At 45.8% G+C, this 25,237-nt stretch overlaps 2 protein-coding genes and 1 long non-coding RNA gene across 3 annotated transcripts; 2 read left to right on the forward strand and 1 right to left on the reverse strand.

Moving 5' to 3' along the window:
- Positions 1 to 469: 469 nt before the first annotated feature.
- Positions 470 to 8,013, reverse strand: LOC306934096 (keratin, type II cytoskeletal 8-like; the record flags this gene model as incomplete). Its single annotated transcript, XM_079516569.1, has 8 exons — positions 7,701 to 8,013; positions 5,577 to 5,785; positions 3,727 to 3,787; positions 3,541 to 3,636; positions 2,453 to 2,617; positions 2,030 to 2,155; positions 1,285 to 1,549; positions 470 to 525 (listed from the first exon to the last, which is right to left on the reverse strand). Exons 1-8 carry the CDS (start codon positions 7,926 to 7,928, stop codon positions 470 to 472), a joined length of 1,206 nt encoding a protein of 401 aa, XP_079372695.1. The 5' UTR covers positions 7,929 to 8,013.
- A 1,253-nt stretch (positions 8,014 to 9,266) lies between these two features.
- Positions 9,267 to 11,928, forward strand: LOC306934103 (uncharacterized protein; the record flags this gene model as incomplete). Its single annotated transcript, XM_079516581.1, has 5 exons — positions 9,267 to 9,324; positions 9,648 to 9,707; positions 9,954 to 10,016; positions 10,118 to 10,195; positions 11,785 to 11,928. Exons 2-5 carry the CDS (start codon positions 9,681 to 9,683, stop codon positions 11,926 to 11,928), a joined length of 312 nt encoding a protein of 103 aa, XP_079372707.1. The 5' UTR covers positions 9,267 to 9,324; positions 9,648 to 9,680.
- Positions 11,929 to 21,050: 9,122 nt separating this feature from the next.
- On the forward strand, positions 21,051 to 22,469 carry LOC306917061. The gene is made up of 6 exons (XR_013789104.1): positions 21,051 to 21,121; positions 21,214 to 21,282; positions 21,373 to 21,434; positions 21,518 to 21,610; positions 21,696 to 21,764; positions 21,919 to 22,469. It is a non-coding gene; the product is annotated as an uncharacterized lncRNA (long non-coding RNA).
- The last annotated feature ends 2,768 nt before the right edge of the window (positions 22,470 to 25,237 follow it).

A 25,237-nucleotide genomic window follows, 5' to 3' on the forward strand; every position in this document is an offset into this window, starting at 1 on the left:
GTTTTGTCAGTTTATCTAATAAAGGTTTCACCACTACAGCTCCTCTGTGTTGTGCTATATCACTGAAATGTTCAACTTCTTGTTTATGCCCAGAAGGATATCCACGGCTTCTGTAGAAATGTGTTATATCAAGTACGAAACAATACTCTGACATTAAATAAATCCTAAAAACTAGAGGAAAGCATGTAAAAAAGCATAGCCAGATAAAGAGATAGATATAGATTTCATGTCAATTATTTTGTATTGTGGGGTCTCGCTAGGAAACCCCCGACCAGGTGAGTGCGTTGCCATGGTAACATGGCAACGTACTAGACACATACTAGCGCCCTCGGACAAAAGACCCGCCCTCGGCACGCTGATAGATCACAGATACATACCGAACCTCCTCCAACAGTGTGAAATGATGCCGGGGCCGCACCCTAATCAGCGGCAGCCGGATCCCCCAGGAGGGTCGATATAAAAGACGACGTCATTCCGCGTCTGACAGCGGCTGGTTCACCACGGGCACAACGGAGGCACGCCTCACTAACGACGTCGGGTGGTAAGTCAGATCCACACTGCCTCGCACCCCCCACATATAGTTGTTTGATTACTTTGTCTATTTACTATTTGTAAAATTATCTTTGGTGAGAACCACATATAAGCCCTCCATGGGTTTCTTTTCTCACCTGCACATATTTCTCTTTTATTGATGTTACCCTTTTTTTTGTACTGTTTTTATCGTGCGAATAAACTAAACTAAACTAAACTATAAGCCCTGTGCTAAGAGGCCTGTGCTAACTGCTAATAAGGCTATACAAATGTGAAATGGCTTGCCTTTTGCAGTCAAGGAACAGGGGCGCTTGTTATAAAGCTTCTTGTAAAGCAATTTCTCGTTCTTGATCAGATAAACAACTGTAAATGCTAGCAGTTTTTTTAATGTGTAGCCTTATGTTTTTATCTTCATATTGTAGGCTACATCCTTTAATATTGTATGAGGAGAGTCATGTAATTGTTTGCCAGAGATGGCATTTCTATGTTTGATTGCAAATAAAGGGATTGCTTTTAAAGCCTATAGGAAAACGAATACAACACCAGGGTATAATCATGGCAAACAATAATAACCTATAGCTGCAGTTATTACAAGGAAATAACGGCAAACTGTAAACTCACAGCTCTGACCATCTAGAGATGTTTTAAACTCACAGCTCTGACCATCTAGAGATGTTTTAAACTCACAGCTCTGACCATCTAGAGATGTTTTAAACTCACAGCTCTGACCATCTAGAGATGTTTTAAACTCACAGCTCTGTTGGGAAATGTTGATGGCCTGGATGCCAGTGGACAACCTGTCCTCCTCTCCCTCCAGCAGCTTCCTGTAGGTGGCGATCTCGATGTCCAGCGCCAGCTTGACGTTCATCAGGTCCTGGTACTCTCTGATCTGGCGGGCCATGTCCTGCTTGGCTCTCTGCAGAGCGTCCTCCAGGTCCTTGATGCGTTCCCTAGCGTCCCTCACGGCCATCTCTCCCCGCTCCTCAGCCTCAGCAATCTGGGCCTCCAGGTTGGCCCGCTGATCGAAGACAGAGAACAGAAGACATTAACCACTGAACCCTTGTATGGTTGAGTGAAGTCCCTCAGGGATCTGTGCTGGTGTGTTGGTTTTTTTTTTACAACGCGTCACGTTGTCAGCTTGCCGATCTGTTTTTTTCTGCGGAAGCTTTCCCCACAATACTACAAATGTGTCAATGGTGAGAATTAAAAAAGTTCAGAAAATAAAATTGTGTTATTCTCAGTTAAAACTGGCAAAGCTAAAATGTTAAAAACAAATGGTTCAGTGTTTTTCAAGTGTTTTTGCACATCTACTGTGCCATTCCTGGTCACATGACAGTAAGAACAAAAATGCTGGAACAATATCTTTATGATTCTCAAAGACTAATGTCGTATGGCAATTAAAATGACTAAATTACTCTGGGATAAGTTGCAATGGTCCAAAATAAGAAAACAATGATGGCAACTACAGAAGTCTATTCTGAGCTACATAATGTTTTACCTGTCCCTTGACGCCATCGATCTCTGCTGTCAGTCTCTGGATCATGCGGTTCAGGTCTGAGATCTCTGTCTTAGTGTTCCTCAGGTCATCTCCGTATCTGCCGGCAGACGTCTGCATCTCCTCGTACTAAACAGACATCAGGAAAACAACCAATCAGTATTTTGAAAGCCTCTTGATAATGCGCAGAGAAATGTTAACTTTGTGATTTCAAATGTCATCGTTAGGTGCCAATTCAATTTGCCTTATAGCGCTGTCGTACTTTTTGGCGGATCTACAAGCTCACGGCGGGCCGCACTGTGACACGTTGTGAACTTGCAGATCAGCTATTTTCAAGCGTATACACACAGGCACACAACTAGGTTTTGCCTTTGGCTTTATTCCACATGATGAGAGCTACACGTGTCAGTGTGTGAGTGACCTCACCTTGGACTTATACCACGTCTCGGCCTCTTGGCGACTGCGGTTGGCTACGGCCTCGTACTGAGCGCGCACTTCGGCCACAATGGCGTCCATGTCCAGGGAGCGGCTGTTGTCCATCTCCACGACCACTGAGGTGTCCTTGATCTGTGACTGTAGTTCACGCAGTTCCTGGAGGAAGAACCATGACAGACATGGGATTAAAACACCAGGCAGAAACTAATTCTGAGGCTGTTTAAAGCTGCAGTCCACAACTTCCGTGTCCTACCCGCGATATGAACCCAGGTCGCTCGTGCAAGACGAGTGCAGAACGTTTTACTGTAATGCAATACCTCTGGTCAACCACTAGTGGTCCTACCTGTACACAGCATCTACATGTCTCAATAGAAGGGCAGGGAGACCAGACCACACCTCTAACCACTGCAGTTATGTTGTTCTTATTTATAGTGTATTAACAACATACTCTACCATACATGATACAGATTTATTTAAATTAAGTTGTATTCACTACAAAAAGTTATGGATTGAAGCTTTAAAACTATTTGATATATTTAAAAAAAAAAAAGATCATTTCCAAGGATCAACACGGTCCTTCAACATTGTATAAATTAAAATCCTCAATCCTGTCAATTCAACCCAAGTTAATTCAACCATCTCCTTCAGTTCCAAAGGTAGGGCAAACATCTCGTCAAGATGCTAAACAGATGTGGAAAAACCCATGAATGCAGTAAAGTAACAACCCACACCAACATGGCATCATAGGGACCATACTGTACCATAACTCAACAAAGACAGCTCGCTAATTAAACCCGGAATAATGTTGATGAAAGCAACCCAATTCATCTGTTTGCAATCAAAATAAGCCATGCTTGCTACACGGAATTGCTACCATTTCTACTCTGTAACCTTTATGATTCATCAAGGATGGTTTTATAATTTCTTCTCTTTGCTTCTTTTGATTTTATTCTAGTGAGTCTGTGAGTAGTGAGTGCAACCAAGGCCCAAAACAGCTGGTGCTTGTGAGGCCCTAGGGTTTGTCTGAGCCAATCAGGATGCAGTGGGTGAGTGACATCAGGCAGTGGATCATTGCTTACCTCCTCATAGATCTGTCTGAGGAAGTTGATCTCATCTGTCAGGCTCTCCAGTTTGGCCTCCAGCTCGACCTTATTCATGTAGGCTTCATCGACGTCCTGAAACATACGGAATCGTCAAACCGTCAGGGACAACAGAGCACAGAGAACAAATATGTTCAGTTTCAAATATTGAATCTGGATACTGACCTTCTTGATGAGCACAAAGTCGTTCTCGCACTCTGTACGCCTGTTGATTTCATCCTCGTACCTGAGTGCAAACATTATTGAGACTGTCATTAGTATAAAATTAAAAACAAAATCACACAGACAGAGCTTTGACAGGATTCTATCAAGTCATGTTCATAATCGTCGCTGTTGGGCAGAAACATTGTCTCCATACTTCAACAAGTTGCATAAATCATCACAATGGGATGCGTTGTGGGATTGTGCTGTATCTTTACTACTTTTCAATTTGTTTGAAAAAAGATTGTTGAACATTCTGAAAACCTGCATGCCCAAAATGAGAATGCCAGTTTAAAGGTGATTAAGACTGTCTGTACGTTCTATGAATAAAATATTTAACATTGGAATGGAAACACATGTTCCATTTTCATGGACATACAAGCTAATATGCTACTTCAACACTAGGAGGCGTGAGTACTCTGTCCCTGGTGCTGCACCGGTGCAAAATGTTGATTTAGAGCAACTTGTGAGTAGTTTCAGGTGTTCATATTTCTCCCTTTCAGGCCCCCTCTGACTTCAGTTAACATGCTCCAGGTGTCTATAAGAAGCCAATAGATTTATGCAGCACTGCATCGTCTATGCACTGCTGTGCATGGGTGTGTTTGTGTATCTCGTGCATGTGAAAGGTTCATGTCTCTAGTCATTCTGTCTCTAGTTATTTTGTATTGTGTTGGTTTTATAAATCAGGACATGCCTATTGTGTGCTGTCATTCCCTGCAGATCTGCGGTCAGACAGATGTGGGGAGTAGGTCACATAGCGATCAACTCCAGCGTACGGCTCGTTCCGTGTAGTGTCAAGTTACTTGAAACTTAATAATTTCAGAACTTGTTTGAACCCTGAGCCTTGACTGTTCCGAGTCAGTGTATTTTTTAATTTAGAACAGATGAGACATGCATGTCCATAAAGAATATGAGTCCACAGAAAGACCAACAAGAATCCTTTCACCTACATGTTCCCTTAAACTTCATTGGAATAATGCATCCTTCTGTGGTTTAGGGTTAAGCTTATTTTCACACCCTTGCTCCTGATCTTCTAGTCATGTGTATGTCTGGTGACATCTAAACTCAATGTTGTTTCTAAAACTGAGTTTTAGGGGAAAGGAACTGCATTGTGGAACCAATGCAAATACTTTAAAGGTGGTCCTTCATATTAGATCGGTGATGTGATTGGTTTTCAACGCAGTGCATGGTCATTGTCTCCACTGTTCTAGCCCCTACATTGACGTTAGAATTCCACCGACATATCAGTAGGCGGAAATCTCTCATCGTCTGGCTAGGCAAGACTACTGACGGTAGAGTCCGTGAATCATAAGTTCCAGATCTATCCCTCCCACCCTTTCCTCCTGTGTTCTTCCTCCCTTCCCTTCCCACCACCTAAGGGTTGGCTATCACGTCCTCGCATAGAGTATATAAAGGATAGAGACCGAACTGGAGCGTTAGCCCCGCCCCCCCCCACACCCCCCCGCTATTCATTTCAGTGGAAGTTGCTCAGTGGCGTTTTGAAGCACCCGGAAGACTTCCGGAAGTATAATTATAACTCAATGGCTCGAGTGAGCGGAAGTTTAGCCTAGCCTAGCCCCGGACCTCAACTTTGAGGTCCGGGCTTTTCACGTGACGTCATGAACGTCCGTCGACTTCCATTAAGTGCTGCAATTCCACATTTCGCCAGTAGGTAGTGGCAACTTCAACGTTGGATAGCCTTACTGGGGGCTTGGGTCCTCGTGCCTCACAGACACTCACTTGTTCTTGAAGTCCTCTACCAGGCCCTGCATGTTGTGCAGGTCCTCTACCAGGTCCTCTACCAGGTCACTCACTTGTTCTTGAAGTCCTCTACCAGGCCCTGCATGTTGTGCAGGTCGGCCTCCAGCCTCATCTTGTCGTTTCCCAGGCCGTCGAGCTGCCGGCGCAGGTTGGTGATGTAGGCCTCGAACATGCTGTCGATGTTGGAGCGCGTGCAGGTCTGCCCCTGCAACAGGTTCCACTTGGTCTCCAGCATCTTGTTCTGCTGCTCCAGGAAGCGCACCTGGTATGGAGAAAGATGAAGGCATGTCATTATAGGCAAACATTTCCCGCGAATTTCCGAAATTAGAACGAATAAATAGCCTTATCATAATGTAATAATGGAAATGTAACTATTCTTCTTGGACAATATAATAGGGGCGCCAGGTTGTAATTGCCTGTAATGGTGATGGAAACGCTGCTCGCTGACATGAGAACCACATACAAGGTTGGATATCATCCTGGACATCAACCAAAACGGCAGGATTCAGCCGCTATTCACAATCAACTGTGTTTATTGTTCTAATCTGCGTGGGCCAGCTGCTCATTGGTCATTCCAGCGTGTGTCTCTCTTTCCATAGGAAGGCCACGCTGTACAAGCATCCTGACAGGAGGTCGTGTACTGTGGAGGGAGGTGTGCATTTCGGGTTTGGAAAAATGGATGACGAGGAAAGAGGTATTTAACCCCATCCCTCCCTTTGTGTCTTCCTGTTTTCACAGAGCAAGGGAGACTGATGTCCGTTGTCACGGGTGCCAGACCAGATGAGAGGAGGAGGGAGGGGGGAGGGCATGGTTATGAAGCTAGGCAACCTTTTTCGTTTACATACACACACAAGCAAGGTAAATATTTAACTGTGAGCTAGGTGCGATGAGGGGAAAGAGAGATTGAGAGAGGGGGGGGGGGGGGGGAGAGTCACTCCATTGGGGGTGGGAGGGGCTGGAGAAACCCGTGGGGGTGGGGAGGCGAGAGAGACATTTGTGGACATTAATAACAGGGTGTGACAACAGGTATGTGATGGCCAGCGACTGAACCTTGCCCCTCCCCACCTCGCTGCTGCATTCTATTCACAGAGCAGCTCTGAAGTCTGGAGGACAAAGCCTCTTGACAGGCAGCTCCTTTGAGCTGCAACAGACATCCTAAAAATGAGGAGGCACGTATAGGAACAGACCGTTGTCACCAATTATCAAGCGATAAGCCAGTTTCCCTATAATCTCTCTGTTTGACGGTCCGCAGGCCTCAGAGAGAAGAAGAGTGGTTATGTAACCAATCTACCAGTGTTGACCAGAACATGAAACCAACTGGCCTTCTAAAATATGAACCTGCTGTGGCCTGGGGAGACCTAACTATACGCCTAGCAGCAGCAGAATGGGCTCAATGTCAGGAAATACCTTATGAAAAGCTATAACATTGGACACTACTTTGTCATGTCATTGGCATGTCACTGTAGTGAACATTTCCGTTATTGTCAATTAGGTAGATATGCTTGGTTTCTGTGTCACTGGTGTATGTGTGTGTGTTTGTGTCTGTGTCCGTAAGGGCCACATATTAAGAGCCACACCCCAGCAAAGGGCAGGCCCGTTCCCAAGGTAACTCGTATCACTAGCTATGGGCTTCATATGGACACACCCTTCGCTCCCTTTCCTCGCCCCTCGCTCTCCAATCCTCGCTCCTCCGCGTGTCTGTTTTCCATCACTATAAAAGGACTGCCAAAAAAGCATTAGATATGAGCCCTGAAGCCAAACCCCTAGAGACAAACATTCTTATCTCCTGTCTTGACTGCGTTCCGTGGGAGGTGATGAAACCATAAGGGAGAGTAAATCTACTTTTTCTCCACGCCGTCGAACCCAAGGTATTAGCATAGTATTGCAGACACATGGATCAAACCTTTGATCAAACACAGCTTGCATAACCATTATGGCTGAGAGAAGGAGGAGAAATGGGCTCCCCGTGTATAATTAAGTTGTACAAGCACAAGGCAACCTCGACACAGAGAAGGTTCACACACACACACCTACAAAGTGAAATCATCAGTATCCAGAGGGTCAGTGTAACTCAGAGAGGTCAACGCGGACCTGTAAGGGTCAGTTTTGACCTCTCGGAGTTACATTGACACTCAGGGTTTCACTGCATGCTCTTATTGTACAGCACAAGCACTGACCTTGTCGATGAACGAGGCAAAGCGGTTGTTGAGGCTCTTGATCTGTTCCTTTTCCTGGGTGCGGACGGACTGAATCTTGGGGTCGATCTCCAGGTTGAGTGGGGCCAGCAGGCTCTTGTTCACCGTGACGGCCTGGATAGGGACATGGCCGCCCATACCCATACCTCCACCCATACCCATACCTCCACCCATACCCATACCGCCACCCATGCCCATGCCCAGGCCCATGCCACCTCCGTAGGCACTGGAGCTGGATATGTAGCCGCCACCGGAACCTCCTCCAAAGCCCCTGCTGGGTCCTGAGCTGCGGACGCTGTAGTCCAAACCTGGGCCCGTAGCGCCTCCAGCCTTTCCAATTCCAATTCAAGCCGGGCGAGGAAAGGTCCAGAGACGCGGTGGTGGAGGTGATCATCATCATCGCGTTAGCGACGAGTCCAAACCTGGGCCGAGTGGTGTAGCTCCAGCCTTTCCAGTTCCAGGCGGGCGAGGAAAGGTCGCGAAACACCGCCGCGGGGGAGGTGGAGGAGGAGGTGCTGCTGGCGACGAGTCCAAACCTGGGCCGAGTGGTGTAGCTCCAGCCTTTCCAGTTCCAGGCGGGCGAGGAAAGGTCGCGAAACACCGCCGCGGGGGTGGTGGAGGTGGAGGAGGAGGTGCTGCTGGCGACGATGCCATACCGGGGCCCAGTGTCGCTCCAAGCGTTACAGCTCGTGGCCGGTCCAGTGGTACCCGTGGGGGGCGCAGGCTTCCGCTAGCTCCGGGCCGTGGTCAGTCGACGCTGGATGCGTTTATCCGTGCCATCCCCCGGCCTGATACGGGTTCTGAGTTCGAGAATGAAGAGGAAGATGAACCACAGCATTTGATCAAGTTATCCCAGTCTTCTATTCCGATCGATCCTGGTCAGTCCATCCATCCTGTTTCCCTCCCATCATCCCAGTCTTCTCATGTGTCGGGTGCGTCGACTCCACGTTCCCGTCACACCCGTGCATGGTTGGAAAGACAGCGGCTAGAGTCTCCATACAGCTCGCACAATAGTTTACATCAATCTCCTCTCAAGTCTGGGCTCGATTCTGGAGACGAGAGTTCCGGCCAGTCTTGGTCACCGACGCGTGCACGGCGCAGCGGCAGGGACGAGCGACGATTTACCGATGGTAAGCGTATAGGCCAGACCTATTTATGTAATTATTTATTTATGTAATATTTATTTGAATCGCTAAAATGTAAGTTGTTAGTCTGGATAGTGTCTAATTCATGCATATTGATTTGTATTCTTTTTTTTTTTTTACCTTTTTGTAGAGCGATCTGACGAGTTTACCTGGACTTCTTCTGACGAGTCAGACCAATACGGCTCGTCAGAATACGAAGATGAGTCGTCTCTTTACTCTGGAGGCAAGATTTGTTTTATTCATTTTCAGAACTAACTAAATTGCAACTGTCTGGGACTGTCTGAATGATGTCATTCAAGCAAAAAAATAATCATATAAAATAGTGCACATCACCCTAGATTGTTGATGTTATCTGACTAAAATATATATTGTATGGTCTGCGCCATTTTCAGATGTCGAGATACGTGATGCAGCTCCCCCGCCACCAGATGCCGCTGTTGGTGCTGGCAGGACAGGCAGAGGTAAGCTACAGTGTGTGTGTGGGGGGTAATAAGTAATTATGTATGTGGGCTCTATTTACATCGATATATTTTATTGTGAGCTTGTAGATTGGCTATTTGAACTATTCAAATAGGTTTAAAAAAAAAAAAAAAGGCAAATAAGTTTAGGTATAAGGGGTTTAGCATGTCATTCAAGCATGTCATTCAAGCTGGGTGTGCACATCCTATATTATCTATAGGAGTGCAGTTACATTTCTGCACTATTGCACACAAAATTCATTTATGTGTGTGTGTGTGTGTGTGTGTGGGGGGGGTAATAAGTAATTATGTATATGCATTTTCAGGTCTGAAGAGGTCTGCATCTCTCCAGCCCAGTGATGGTGGTGATCCATTTGACTTGGAAGGTAACCTATAGTTATGTAATTTCAGAACTAAATGGCAACTGAGACTGTGGGGTCTATTTACATCGATATATTGTATTGTGAGCTTGTAGATTGGCTATTTGAACTATTAAAAAATGGTGAAAAAAAAGGCAAAGAAGTTTAGGTACAAGGGGTTTAGCATGTTATTATTCAAGCATGTCATTCAAGCTGGGTGTGCACATCCTATATTTATCTAAATAATAAATATATATTGTACTGTGTTTTCAGCTAAGAGTGCAAGGGAAGCGACACCACAACCACCCGATGCTGCTGTTGGCAGAGCAGGCAGAGGTAACATTACATTTCTTCACACAAATAAAATGCATTTATTGTATTGTATATGTAAATAGTGTGTTTATGGTAAATAATTATTTATTTCTTTATAATTCTAGGTCGGGGAAGGGGAAGAGGAAGGCCTGCACCTCACCAGCCCACTGATCCAGAGGCCGCTGTTGGCAGCACAGGCAGGGGTACGTTTATTTTTCTGTATATCACACTTACACACACAATGTCCATCCATCTTCAACCGCTTATCCGTAGTCTGGTTGCGGGGGCAACAGCTCTAGAGAGCTCTAGATTTCCCTCTCCAATTCACAAAGTATGTATTGTATATGTACTTGCATATCACACTTACACACACACACACACACACACAATGTCCATCCATCTTCAACCGCTTATCCGTAGTCTGGTTGCGGGGGCAACAGCTCTAGAGCGCTCTAGATTTCCCTCTCCAATTCACAAAGTATGTACTTGCATATCACACTTACACACACACACAATGTCCATCCATCTTCAACCGCTTATCCGTAGTCTGGTTGCGGGGGCAACAGCTCTAGAGAGCTCTAGATTTCTCTCTCAAATTCACAAAGTATGTACTTGCATATCACACTTACACACACACACACAATGTCCATCCATCTTCAACCGCTTATCCGTAGTCTGGTTGCGGGGGCAACAGCTCAACAGCTACAGCTGTTGCCCCCGCAACCAGACTACGGATAAGCGGTTGAAGATATTTATTTATTTATTTATTTTTTTCACATATCACACACACACACACAATGTCCATCCATCTTCAACCGCTTATCCGTAGTCTGGTTGCGGGGGCAACAGCTCTGTTGCCCCCGCAACCAGACTACGGATAAGCGGTTGAAGGATTTCTTTTCTTTTTTCACATATCACACACACACACAATGTCCATCCATCTTCAACCGCTTATCCGTAGACTGGTTGTGGGGGCAACAGCTCTCTAGAGCTGTTGCCCCCGCAACCAGACTACGGATAAGCGGTTGAAGATTTTTTTTTTTTTTTTCACATATCACACACACACACAATGTCCATCCATCTTCAACCGCTTATCCGTAGTCTGGTTGTGAGGGCAACAGCTCTAGAGCTGTTGCACTCACAACCAGACTACGGATAAGCGGTTGAAGATTTTTATTTATTTATTTATTTTTTCACATATCACACACACACACACAATGTCCATCCATCTTCAACCGCTTATCCGTAGTCTGGTTGCGGGGGCAACAGCTCTCTAGCTGTTGCCCCCGCAACCAGACTACGGATAAGCGGTTGAAGATTTCTTTTTTTTTTTTTTTTTTTTCACATATCACACACACACACACACACACACACACACACACTGTCCATCCATCTTCAACCGCTTATCCGTAGTCTGGTTGCGGGGGCAACAGCTAGAGCTGTTGCCCCCGCAACCAGACTACGGATAAGCGGTTGAAGATTTCTTTTTTTTTTTTTTTTTTTTCACATATCACACACACACACACACACACACACACACACACACACACTGTCCATCCATCTTCAACCGCTTATCCGTAGTCTGGTTGCGGGGGCAACAGCTAGAGCTGTTGCCCCCGCAACCAGACTACGGATAAGCGGTTGAAGATTTTTTATTTTTTTATTTTTTATTTCTTTCACATATCACACACACACACAATGTACATCCATGTGTGTATGTACTAGAAGTTCGGGCCGCTTCCCTCTAGCGCTGATGTTTATTGTAAGTAATTATATATTTCTATTTTTTCAGGTCGAGGCAAACCACGGCGTGTCCAGACTTCACGCATTGAGCCAGAGTGGCGTCATCTGGATGAGAGTGGTTGGCAGCCCCAGTCCTTACCATTCACTGGAACCACAGGACCTCGCAGCGAGGCAGCGGCACTTCAGTCTGTAGAGCCTTCTGACTTTGTAGAACTTTTCCTCACCGATGAGTTGCTGACTCTGATGGTGAACAAGACAAATGCTTATGCAGCGCGGAGCATTGCAGCGATGCCACCAACGGGCCAATCCAGGGTCAATGCATGGAAGGATCTTGACCTCAAGGAGCTCAAAGACTTTTTCGGTCTTGTCTTCCTTACCGGGCTCATACACAAACCAGAGCTGGCGGACTACTGGTCAACAGACGAAGCACTGGCCACGCCGTACTTCGGGAAAGTGATGGGTCGGAACCGGTTCCAACTCATATTGAAGTTCCTCCACTACACAGATCGCCTGGAGGATAGAGAGGACCGGATCTTCAAGATCCGTCCCATCCTGGACTACCTGGTGAAGAGATGGCGGGAGATGTATGAGCCGGGTCAGAACATCGCCATAGATGAGGGTACGTTGCTATGGAAGGGACGCCTTTCCTTCCGCGTTTACAACCCGCTGAAGCCCGTACGCTATGGAATAAAATCCTATATCCTAGCAGATTCCTCTACAGCGTACTGCCATAACCTGAAGCCGTACATTGGAGAGTACCACTCCTTGTTGGACACTGTCACCACTCTTCTTGGAGACTTGGCAGGGAAGGGTCATGTCTTATACATGGACAATTTCTACAACAGCGTGTCCTTGTGTGAGCACCTCCTCCAACTGAAGACCCATAGCTGTGGGACCATTCGGGGTAACAGAGGCCCACCCCCAGAGATCCAGGAGGCCAGCCTTTCCACCCTCAAAACCAACGACAGAATAGCCATGACCACTGGCAAAGTGATGTCTGTTGCTTGGAGGGATAGCAAGGTGGTGAGGATGGTGTCGACCTTCCACCAGGACACTGTGGTCAACGTGCTAAAGTGGCAGAAAGGTGGGACCCAGTTTGCCTACGAAAAGCCCCAGTCGGCGGTTGACTACAATCAGTGGATGAATGGGGTGGATCGGCTGGACCAGCACATCACCTATTATCCCTGGACCAGGAAGACCTCGAAGTGGACTACAAAATTCCTCATGTACCTTTTTCAGATTAGCATGTACAATGCCTTTGTCCTGTACCGTATCCAAAACCCTGAAGGTTGCTGTGGAGACATGAAGAGCTTCATACATTCAGTGATCCTGAAGTGGTCTACACCCAAGCGAGAGACCCGGAGAGCGCCTTACAGGAACCCAAGGGTCAGGCTAACAGCCAACATTGCACCCCTGCCAACACTCCATGTCCTGGAAAAGCTTCCCCCCACTCTAAAGAAACAAAACCCTGGCAAACGATGCAGGATGTGTAGCCAACACAGAGAGGGGGGCCCACGCCGTGAGACCTGTTTTCAGTGTGTGGTGTGCTTCGTCCCTCTGCACAAAGGTCCATGTCACATCCGGTACCACACGGAACAAGAACTACCCTATGAATGATGTGACATGCACCTTTGTACAGAGGGACGAAGTTTTTTTTTTTTCATGTCATGTTTCTTGTCTGTATTTCTTTGTTTTTGAAGAGGTGCTGTACTGAAAGAGGATGGCCATGTATCAGTGTTTTTGGCAGCACATGTTGATTGTAGTTTTAGTCACCTGGGATGTGTTAGTCTAGTTTTAGTCGACTAAATCTACAGTTTATTTAGTAGACTAAAATGTATTTTGACGGGCCTTGATGCCGTCGTAATGGCTGATTTTACACTGGCTGAAAATAGCCGATTGTTTTTCTATTTGTCTATTTCTATATTTCTATATTATCTATATTTGCGTCACGACGCGTTGTGAGTTTGTAGATCTGCTGATTTCAGCACGCAACCAAGTGATTTAGTAGACTAAAATGTATTTTGGCCGGCCTTGATGCTGTCGTAATGGCTGAAAATAGCCGATTTTCTATTCTATTTTATATTTTTCTATTTCTATATTATCCATATTTGCGTCGCGACGCGTTGTGAGTTTGTAGATCTGCTATTGTCAGCACGCAACCAAGTGTAAGTGATTTAGTAGACTAAAATGTATTTTGGCCGGCCTTGATGCCGTCGTAATGGCTGATTTTACACTTGCTGAAAATAGCCGATTGTTTTTCTATTTGTCTATTTCTATATTTCTATATTATCTATATTTGCGTCACGACGCGTTGTGAGTTTGTAGATCTGCTGATTTCAGCACGCAACCAAGTGTAAGTGATCTCTTGTCCACTTCCATGTATACTGTCTGTAAACTACACTTATTTCTCCCTGAAAAATAAATTCATGGTGGAGAGAATTCAAAAGTGGCTGTGTTCTTTTCTCAAACCAAGGTGTATGCAACTGCCTAGAAGTAAAGCACTGAATATGCTAGACACTTATTATTTTTGGGTAAAGTAGAGTCCTTGATGTTTCATTTGAGCTATTTCATGTCTTGGTCATCATATCACATGGTTTATATTGGCCTTTATATTGGCCTTGAAAGAGTTCATTCAGAAATGCCTGGATTTCTCAAAGGGCCTTTTTTCTCAAACTATTGTTTATTCAACTGCCTAGTAAGTAAAGAACACAACATTCTAGAAACATGTCCTTCCTCCTGTGTAAAGTAGAGATTTAGAGCTTCCAAATGAGCTATTGTGTGTCACTGTAGTCATATCACACAGTTTTTTATAGGACTTCAAAGATTAGTGTAAATGGCCTAAAAGCAGGGCCTACTTTAGTCAGAGCATGGTGTTTTCAACGGCCCATAAATATAGAATGCAACATGCTGGAAACTTTTTTTCTTTTTTCTGGGTAAAGTAGATATTTAAAGCTTTAAAATGAGCTATTGTGTGTCACTGTAGTTAAATCACACAGTGTTATATGGGGCTATAAACGTTACGAAACTAAAACGGCTTGTAACTCAAAATCGGTTCTCAGAAGGGAACCTTTTTCACTCGAACCAAGGTGTACTAAAATGCTTATTAGTCAACCATGGAACATGCTACGAACATAATCTTTTTTTCTGTATAAAGTAGACACTTGCAGCTTTAAAATGAGACATTTCTTGACATTGTGGTCATATCACACATATTTCTATTGGCATTCAAATATCTCGTCAATAGCTGGCATAAGTCACAATAAGCTGTAATTAGGGGGTGGCAGCCTAGTTAACCGCCAAAGACGGATATATTGGTTTAAGGATTATATTGCAGAGTTGCACTCAAGGACTACTGTCCCTTTTTACCGTGTGGTGTTCTTTTTGGCTTTTAGCCTTTGTGTTATTTTGCAGTGTTTAATGCCAACCATATTTGGCTCAGAGTGCTATTGCGTTTCTTTGCAGTGCTTAACTGTGTGTCTATGGACATAGGAAATGAGTGCATCCTAGTGCAATTGATTCAAATCCCTTTTATCTGTGTAGTGGAAGACTTGATAACCTTTTATTGGTAACGCTGTGAATAGTGAATATACGTTTTAAAGGAAATGTCAATACTGTGAATAGTGAATATACGTTTTAAAGGAAATGTCAATACTCTGTACTTTCTCCGAATAAAGTTATGTTCCCATGAAGCAACCGACAATTATTGTTCACTCAACTGAACACTTACCTTCATATGTATTCCGGGTCTCCCACCCTGTAATTGGGAGTGGCGTAGTATCACTGACATTAGGAGTACGTAGCGACTCCATCTGGTTACAATTGGCGTAGTCGGCAGGACTTATTGTTGGTCGGTTGGAGAATTGTACGTTGTATTGGCATTTGTTAGTAGCAGCATAGCAGGTTTTTATTTTTTATTTTTTTAAAGAACAGCGGTTGGCACAGTCAACTGCGGTCGCTATGGATGAAGAGCTCCAGAGACTACGGGAAGAAATGGCCCAGCTTCGAACTGAAAATGAAAGGCTGTCAGGTCGAGCTGAGAGACTTTCAGTGTCAGACCAAATATCTGACCCTTCTAACAATGCACTCCCACCCCCACAGAGAAGAGAACAGACTGTTTACCTCCCTAGGGAGCGGAAATGCCACAAATTTTCAGGCTCTTCACTTGCTGGGGTTTTAACTGTGGATGAGTGGGTGGAGGAGGTGGAGGGTTGTTTAAGGGCAAGGCACATGTCTACCATTGACAAAGCATTGTTCGTGTACGACCATTTGGAAGGTGCTGCTCGTACCGAAATTAAATTTAGAGATCAAAGGGTAAGGGAGGATTCTGAGCAGATTATTGCAATATTACAGGAAGTCTATGGGTGTTCAAAATCATATGTGTCGTTACAACAGAAGTTCTTTGACCGAAAGCAGAAGGAAGGAGAATCACTGCAAGATTTCTCCCATGCACTTATGATGTTAATGGAACGAGTGACATTGTGTGAACCTCAAGCTATGTCCAATTCACAGACTTTGCTAAGAGACCAGTTCTGCGAAAACGTACGAGACCATATGCTGCGTAGAGAGCTAAAGAGGATGGTGAGGCAAAATGGAGAGCTGTCTCTACTCGACGTCCGTAAGGAAGCAATCCGATGGGTTGAGGAGGGCCAACCCACCAGAGAAAAGTATGTACGCCCCCTCCCTCAAACATGCGAAGCTCAGGCCACTGCCACTAGTGAATCAGTTGGAATAGGTAAATCCGAACTGGCAGAATTAAAGAGCATGTTTATCAAACAACAAGCCCAATTGGATGTAATTACACAAAGATTGGATTCTGGTGGGGGAGCGAGTAGAGACAGATCTTTCTCCCGGGGTAGCAGGTACCAACGAGCCCCTGACGGCCGACCCATCTGTATTAAATGTACGCAGCCAGGTCACATAGCTCGTTACTGCACACAGGGGAACTCACCCATACAGAATAGCACTGCCCCTGCTCCGACTATGCCGTCGGGAAACTAGCACCCTCCAGAGTCACACACTGGGAGGGGGGTTTCCAGACTCTAATACTGTACCCCAAGAAACGATTCGCAAGTTGATTGGACCCTGCTCGGTGGTGGTGGTGCCCATGGGTGGTGTGGATGTTCCCTGCTTATTAGACACAGGCTCCATGGTCACCACCATTACCGAAAGCTGCTTTCATGAACATTTCTCGCACCTGTCTAAACGTGAACTGCATGATTGTAGGTGGCTGGGTCTCAAAGCAGCAAATGGGTTGGACATACCTTATCTGGGCTACATTGAGCTGGATGTAAAAGTGCTAGACACGTGTTTGCCTAGTATGGGTATACTGATTGTAAAAGATCCACCGGAGGGTGTCCTCACTAATCGTAAGAGGGCTACACCTGGTATTCTTGGCATGAACATTATCATTGACTGTTACCGGGGGCTATTTGCACAGCATGGCACCAACCTATTTCAGAGTCCCACCTTGCAGGCTGCTGCTGTGGCATGGAAACTGGCCTTTCGTCACTGTGAGAGGGTGGAAGCCATAGTAAGTTCCTCCTCTGCATTTAAAGTTAGGGTTCAGGGTAAAAGCCCCATATGTATTGCTGCTGGAACCCTTTCCATGATCCCTGTTACTTGTCCCCAGGTCCCACCTATGGAGTTTTTGCTGGAACCCCTTGGTCCCTTGGACGTTGGCCTCCCGGAGGTGTTGCTCGTCTCCCCTGCATTAGTCCATGCTGAGAGAGGTACCCTCCATGCCCCTATCACTAATGTAGGACAGTCTGATGTGTGGCTAGTGCCACGGAGAGTGATAGGAACGGTACAAGTTGTTGAGGAAAGGGACGTTGTAACTGGTGATGCACCACATGTTGAACTCTCTTTAGATGAGTCCACAAGAGAATGTACAGCCTTCGTTTCAGTGCAGTCTGTGCACATTGACCATAATGTTGCGAGCGATGTACAACAGTTTAACTTTCCTGGCCTCGATCCCAGTGACACGGTTGAGGCTAGGCGGTTACTAACTAAATACCAGCATGTATTTTCTAAAAATGAGGGTGACTTAGGCTGTACTAACCTTAATACCCATGAAATCCCACTGTTAGAAGAGGCACCAGTAAGACAACCCTACCGGCGTATTCCCCCTTCACAGTATGAGGCAGTCAGGGCACACATTAAGCAATTGCTGGATAGCCAAGTAATCAGAGAGAGTTGCAGCCCCTATTCTTCCCCCATTGTGCTGGTGATGAAGAAGGGAGGAGGGCTACGTATGTGCGTTGATTATCGGCAACTGAACGCGAAGACACGGAAGGACGCCTATCCACTTCCAAGAATTGAAGAGTCCTTGGACGCCTTAACTGGAGCAAAGTGGTTTTCCACACTAGACTTGGCAAGTGGATATAACCAGGTGCCAATGGCTGAAGCTGATCGGGCCAAAACAGCCTTTTGCACTCATTTTGGGCTATTTGAATTTAACCGAATGCCCTTTGGTTTATGCAATGCGCCCGGGACCTTCCAGCGCTTAATGGAGCGCATGTTTGGGGACCAACGTTTCCAGTCGGTCCTGTTATATCTTGATGACATCATTGTTTTCTCATCTACAGTTCACCAACACCTGGAACGCTTAGAAAAAGTGTTCTCGCGACTTGACCAACAAGGGTTGAAGGTAAAACTGTCCAAATGCCACTTTTTCCAAAAGGAAGTAAAGTACCTGGGCCATGTTGTCTCCGAACAGGGGGTAGCTACCGACCCAGAAAAGTTGGCTGCGGTGCGGGAGTGGAAGCGGCCTTCGCACTTGGCCGAGTTACGCTCTTTCCTTGGTTTCGCCTCTTATTATAGAAGGTTTGTGGAGGGGTTTGCCAAGCTAGCAGCTCCCCTCCATCACCTGGTGGCAAGGTTGAGTGGGCCCAACAAGAAGGGTAAGACCCCTAAAACCCCCCTATCAGATTTCTGGGATGAGCGATGCGAGCATGCATTCCTTGCGCTGAGGGAAGGTCTGACTACAGCCCCAGTCCTGGCTTATGCAGACTTCCAAAAGCCTTTCATTCTTGAGACCGACGCCAGCCATGGTGGATTGGGCGCAGTACTCTCGCAAGACCATGATGGGAAGCGCCGGCCGATAGCCTTTGCGAGCAGAGGACTTAAGCCAACTGAGCGAAACATGGATAATTATAGCTCCATGAAGCTCGAGTTCCTGGCTCTTAAATGGGCTGTTACTGAAAAATTTAGAGAATACCTCCTAGGCAACAAAGTCACTGTCTACACAGATAACAACCCTCTCCGGCACCTCCAAACGGCCAAGCTTGGTGCACTGGAGCAGCGATGGGCTTCTCAATTGGCCTCTTTCGACTACACCTTAGAATACCGTCCAGGTCGTAGTAATGGAAATGCTGACGCTTTATCCAGACAGTACCTGGACCGGTTCACCACTGGGATGGAAGTTCCCCCAGCCCCACGCCACCCACTGTCGGATTCCTCTGTCTTCCGGGAAACTCACATTCGTGAGATGGCTGCTATGCCAGGGTTTTCACAACTTGAATTGGCATCTTTACAGAAGCAAGACCCTGTCATTAGCCCGGTGTTGAAGTACTGGAAGGAAGGACAGACCCCCGGACGAGAGGAACGTGAACATCTGAGCCAGGAGAGTAGGGAGCTACTTCGCCAGTGGGGACGCCTGGTGGAGAGAGATGGAGTGCTGTATCGGAAGATCTACCCCCCCGGAGGTGGTAAAGAACTATTCCAAATACTATTACCCCAGTGTCTTAGAGAAAAAGTGTTCCAGAGCGTGCATGATGGCCACGGACACCAGGGCGTTGACCGCACCTTACAGTTGACACGGGATCGTGGATACTGGCCAGGTATGGCTAAAGACATTGAACATTGGTGCCGTAGCTGTGGGAGGTGCATGCTAGCAAAAGAAGGCCCTCGAATCAAGGCATACAGAGGAAGCCTCCAGGCATGTCGACCCAACGAGCTACTGGCTATGGACTTCACCTTACTAGAGCCAGCCAGTGATGGACGGGAAAATGTCTTAGTCCTCACGGACGTGTTTTCCAAGTTTACACAAGCTATACCAACAAGAGACCAGCGGGCGAGCACAGTGGCAGATGTCTTGGTCAAACACTGGTTCCACCTGTTCGGAGTCCCCAGCCGCATTCATTCAGACCAAGGTAGAAACTTCGAGAGCAAGATCATAAAGCAGCTGTGTGATACCTATGGCATTAAGAAAACCAGGACTACCCCATACCATCCTGAAGATAACGGCCAATGTGAGCGGTTCAATCGGACGCTCCACGACCTCCTTCGCACTCTGCCACCAGAGAAGAAGAGGCGTTGGCCCCAGTATCTGTCCCAGGTAACCTACTCCTACAATACCACTGCTCATCAGACCACCGGTTTGGCTCCACATTACATCATGTTTGGCCGTGAACCCCAGCTACCGGTCGACTTTCTCCTTGGTGCTGACGAAGGATCTGGTGAGGAGGCCCCAGAGGAATGGGTCAAGAAACATCAAGAATCCCTAAAGACAGTGTATGACCATGTCCGACAGCAACTGCAGGCCAAAGCAGAACAACGGAACCGAAAGCACAACCAGCAGGTGACCAATCCTGGTCTAGAAGAGGGTCAGCTTGTCTACAGGAGGAACCACCAGGTTAGAGGCAGGAACAAGATCCAAGACCTCTGGCACCCCTGCCTCTATCGAGTGGTGAATAGACCCCTCGATCAGGGAATGGTGTATACCATCGCCCCTGTCCACCAGGATGGCCCTGCTCTGCGAATACACCGGACCGAGCTGCGGACTGCACCAGAGGGAGGGGGGCCCGATGCCCAACCGGTGACTCCAGTACAGGTCACTCTAGACCATACACCTCCAGTTGATGCCACAAGTGACTCTGATGAGTCTATCGTTCTGGTAGTAGAGGATAATGAGAGAGGAGACCCAGGTGTACGAACACCAGAACCGGAGGCTCATGGGAGCCCACCGCATCCGGTACCAGACCAGGGAGGTAGCCCAAGATCAACTGAAGGCTCGGAAGAACATTTATCACCACCTTCTCCTGGCCTGCGCCGCAGCAGCCGGTGTAATGCTGGTTTCCACCCCAACCCTCACCGGCTACCATACAGACAAACGGTGTCACCAGCACAGGGGGGGAGAATGGGGGCCTGCTCGTCCCAGTACCAGGTTGATACATCGTCGGGACGCCGATTCAATTTAGGAGGGGCGAATGTAATCAGTGGGACAGTCCCACTGGGACTGGGAACCAATACGTTTCATAGCACCACCCCCTCAGCTCAGCATATAGGGTAGCTGGCCAGGCATAGGGAATAGGCGGTGTTTTACCCAGGTTGTTTCCTGTTCCAGTCAGGCTGTTGGGTGGTGTTTTGTTTGTGCTCGTAGCATCGAGGTAAGCTCTTGGTTTTACTAATATAGGGTTACCTGTCTCTAGGTTGATTTATGTCAACAACCTCCAGTTTATTTATTCTTTTTCTTCGTCAGAAACTGTGGAGCTCTGATCTAGTGACAGCCCTGTCAGCGTGTGTGTGTACACAGTTCAGAGAAACCAAGGTAGGCTTGCCTCATACCGCAACAGCACAAACGAGCCGTTACGTTAAATTGTCTCCCAGTTAATTATGCAAATGCTTGTCTCGTTGTTAGACGCAGCGGCGAACGAGCCGGCTAATGTGTGTGCGTGTGTGTGTACACACCAGAGTCTTGAGGTAGGCTTCCGTCCGTATTTTGACAGCATAAAAGTTTGTGTTTGATGAATGACGTGAGTCCTCATGATACGTTTGTTACACAGACTGTGTTTCTACCCAGTAATACACTGACAAGAGCTGGCTAGCGTGGTGTCCGTTGTGCGTGTGTGTGTAAGCATACACACCAGAGTTTAGAGGTAGGCTTGCGTCCATACTGCGACAGCATAGCAGTCTTTGTTATGAGTAAAATGCAAGTCCTCATGATATGTTTATATTACACAGACGGTGTCCCGACCGAGCAAACACTGACTGTTTTACCAACAACCTGGATGCCCTGATCACCTTAACAGGGTATGTGCTCATTAGCAGTACAAAGTACATTTAATGCATGTTATGTATGATTGTTTGGCTACCTCAGCGTTGTACTCAATCTGAGTACAACCATGAAAGCGCTTTAACTATATGGTAAATCATGAGGCTAATTGAGGTTTGTGTTCCATTACAGATTGGACCTCATACTGTGAACCGCTGTTCTTTTTATCTTTTTTGTTTTGAATTCAAGGCTATGCTGCTATAGTTTTTATATTTGTTTTGTACTAGATCACACCCAAGTGGTGTTTTTATAAGGGTCCTCACTTTTACTGCTCTAACCAAGGAGTTAACTAGTTAACCGCCAAAGACGGATATATTGGTTTAAGGATTATATTGCAGAGTTGCACTCAAGGACTACTGTCCCTTTTTACCGTGTGGTGTTCTTTTTGGCTTTTAGCCTTTGTGTTATTTTGCAGTGTTTAATGCCAACCATATTTGGCTCAGAGTGCTATTGCGTTTCTTTGCAGTGCTTAACTGTGTGTCTATGGACATAGGAAATGAGTGCATCCTAGTGCAATTGATTCAAATCCCTTTTATCTGTGTAGTGGAAGACTTGATAACCTTTTATTGGTAACGCTGTGAATAGTGAATATACGTTTTAAAGGAAATGTCAATACTGTGAATAGTGAATATACGTTTTAAAGGAAATGTCAATACTCTGTACTTTCTCCGAATAAAGTTATGTTCCCATGAAGCAACCGACAATTATTGTTCACTCAACTGAACACTTACCTTCATATGTATTCCGGGTCTCCCACCCTGTAATTGGGAGTGGCGTAGTATCACTGACATTAGGAGTACGTAGCGACTCCATCTGGTTACACGTGGAAAAACACCCTACCAACAGGCTATCCGGAGAACTCGCCAGTTTACCAACTCGCCGCACCGGAAACTCCTCATCAATGTCTTCATCGTTATGCTAACATGCTGTCTTCATCAGTGTAGTATGTCAAACCAACAGATGTTATAGTTCATTTCCAAAGTGATCAAATTATTTTGTGCAATTAAATGGTCAGCTATTCAATGATAAAAGGTTGAGTATGTGAATACCAATGATAGTAGGCCTACCAATTCAGGATATTGTTTACTAATGAATTACATTGTTTTGGTACTTTGGTGTATAAACTTTAGCATTCCCACTTCATCTAGTGTAAACTCTAAACAACTATCCTCTCTGTCTCAATTCAATGCAATTTAAATGAAGGTGAAGTAAAACTAAAATGCACTAAACTGGCGAGTTCTCCGGTATCCGTTAAGAAATGTGAATCCCTAGACTCCTTCAAAACCGCTCTCACAGAGCACTTGCGGGCGGCTGCAATTCAAAACTGGCCCCTGTAAAACATTGAAGATAAAATTGAGGATGGAAAAGTGAGGACACAAATATATCTATGATGATAAGACCGCCCCTCACTTCACACAGGTGTGATTTTATTTTTTTCCTTTTTTTAACTAGGCTATATGATGATTTCCTGTTTTTCATAGTGTACATTTGTACGTCATTAAATGTTCCAGTGAATTGAAAATGACCCTGTGCAGTGACGACGACTACGTGGGGGCTGCGGGGCTCGAGCCCCCTTGATGATTTTAGGGGATTTCTAGTTTTTCTACAATTCGCGCAATTCTCGTCTTGCATTGACTGTGTATACAATCGCGCCGCTCTAACCATCCAAGTCTGGCACCTTAACACGTCTGTTTTTCTCACTGTCCGGGGCGGGGGTGGTGGGGGGTGGACCGCGTTGCCTGTCCCTTGTACATGATGTATCTGAACCATGAGAGCCCCGGAGAAAAGTTGTGACACACGGCAGACAGCAGAAGCAGATCCGAGATGATGTTGTTTATTTCACAAGTACACAGCGCAGCAATGCATACAGGTTAAAGCTCACGCCAGCCAGAGATGGCCTGACGTGCATCCACAAGGCTCGCGCCCGACTGACAAAGAGTCCCATCTTGGTCAACCTTTTAAGCAGTTTACATGAGTGTAGGGTGTCAACAGACATTTTTAGTGACAAGTCCTTTGATCAATCAGTCTGTTCCTTCATGTCAACAAACTCCTTTGTCACACAAATAGCCACAGGAAGGCACATATAGCAAATGGCATGGCCCTCACCACATGGGACTGGGTGTGTGAGCCTGGAATGGAAGACAGTCACACACACCCTACAGACACCTCCAAATGAAAGTCCAAGATGAGCACAGTAGCACACATTACTAAGAATTATGAATTCCAGATTCATCATAACCCCCCTTATGACCGTCCAAAAGACTGTCATACTAAAATATGGAATCATAATTCTTACCACCCCCCTTGATCCTCAGCTGGACGGTACATTCAAGACATCAGAAACAGCAGCATTACAGTAGGACCTTCCCCAAAATGGTTTACAGACATTTAAGATTACAGCTTGTCATAAATGATTACATTACATTACATTTCATCTTCGATGTGCTTTTAGGACTCTCTCTGTGTTACTTTAATCTTAGGCTAAAACATAAAAAAATAAACACTTACAACATTCACTTCATGACCCCTTAGGTCATGAACGGACCAACGCGAGACCTGACCACCTCTTTGTGATTCACACCCACGGAAACAACATATAAAAAACTACATTTTAGCTTAAAAACCACAGTAAAAATCCCCTTTACACCTCGATAACTCAGCTGTCTGTAATTCAAATCATTTTTCTGACAAATACCTAATCCCAAACAAAGAATAATGGTCAAATGATTAGTACAAATAATAACTGACATTTAACAGACGTTGCCGCTTTCAGGAAATTTAGGACGTGCAATAACATATACGTTTATAATGCTTTAGATAAAACTCTGCTCTACTAGGGTAGTACATAATAAATGACGCTGGACCCCAGCTAAACAGTCTGGACCCCAGCTAAACAGTAAGAAAAGATAAAAATACATTAACAGGCCAGAGTTTAAGCAATATTTAACTAATATTCTCTACACGTCTCGAGGAAATTACCTAATTGTTTCATAAGTAGGCTACTCATGACTCAACTTATCTAATTATACGACAAAAACATACACCAACATAATGCCTATTAATTCATGTTGAAAACAAACGCGACACACGATTTGTAATCAGAGAGAAGGGAAGTTCATCTTCGCCTCTGATATATGGACAAAGGAAAATCTTCTGTATGCTGCATTCCGTTACCTCAATGTTCGCCAGGCCACGGATCAAGTTGTGAAAAAGTTCACACTGTTTTCGCTGTCCTCATCATCATCTCATCTCCCCCCTCCCAACTCAGAACTCATCAGAGTTGGGAAGAAAAAGGCCGTTGCGTAACTTCATCACAGACGCCGCGTATGACGACTGCAAGGCCCTCAGCTTGCGTTGGTCAGTCGGCCAAGGAAAGTGAAAACCACCGCCACGCCATGCGTCGAGTGGTCGCCTCTCCCCCGGGGAACCATGGGGTCCCCGCCGCCGTGCC

The sequence above is a fragment of the Electrona antarctica genome (genome assembly GCF_951216825.1).
Source record: "Electrona antarctica genome assembly, chromosome: 2".
Classification (NCBI taxonomy): domain Eukaryota; kingdom Metazoa; phylum Chordata; class Actinopteri; order Myctophiformes; family Myctophidae; genus Electrona; species Electrona antarctica.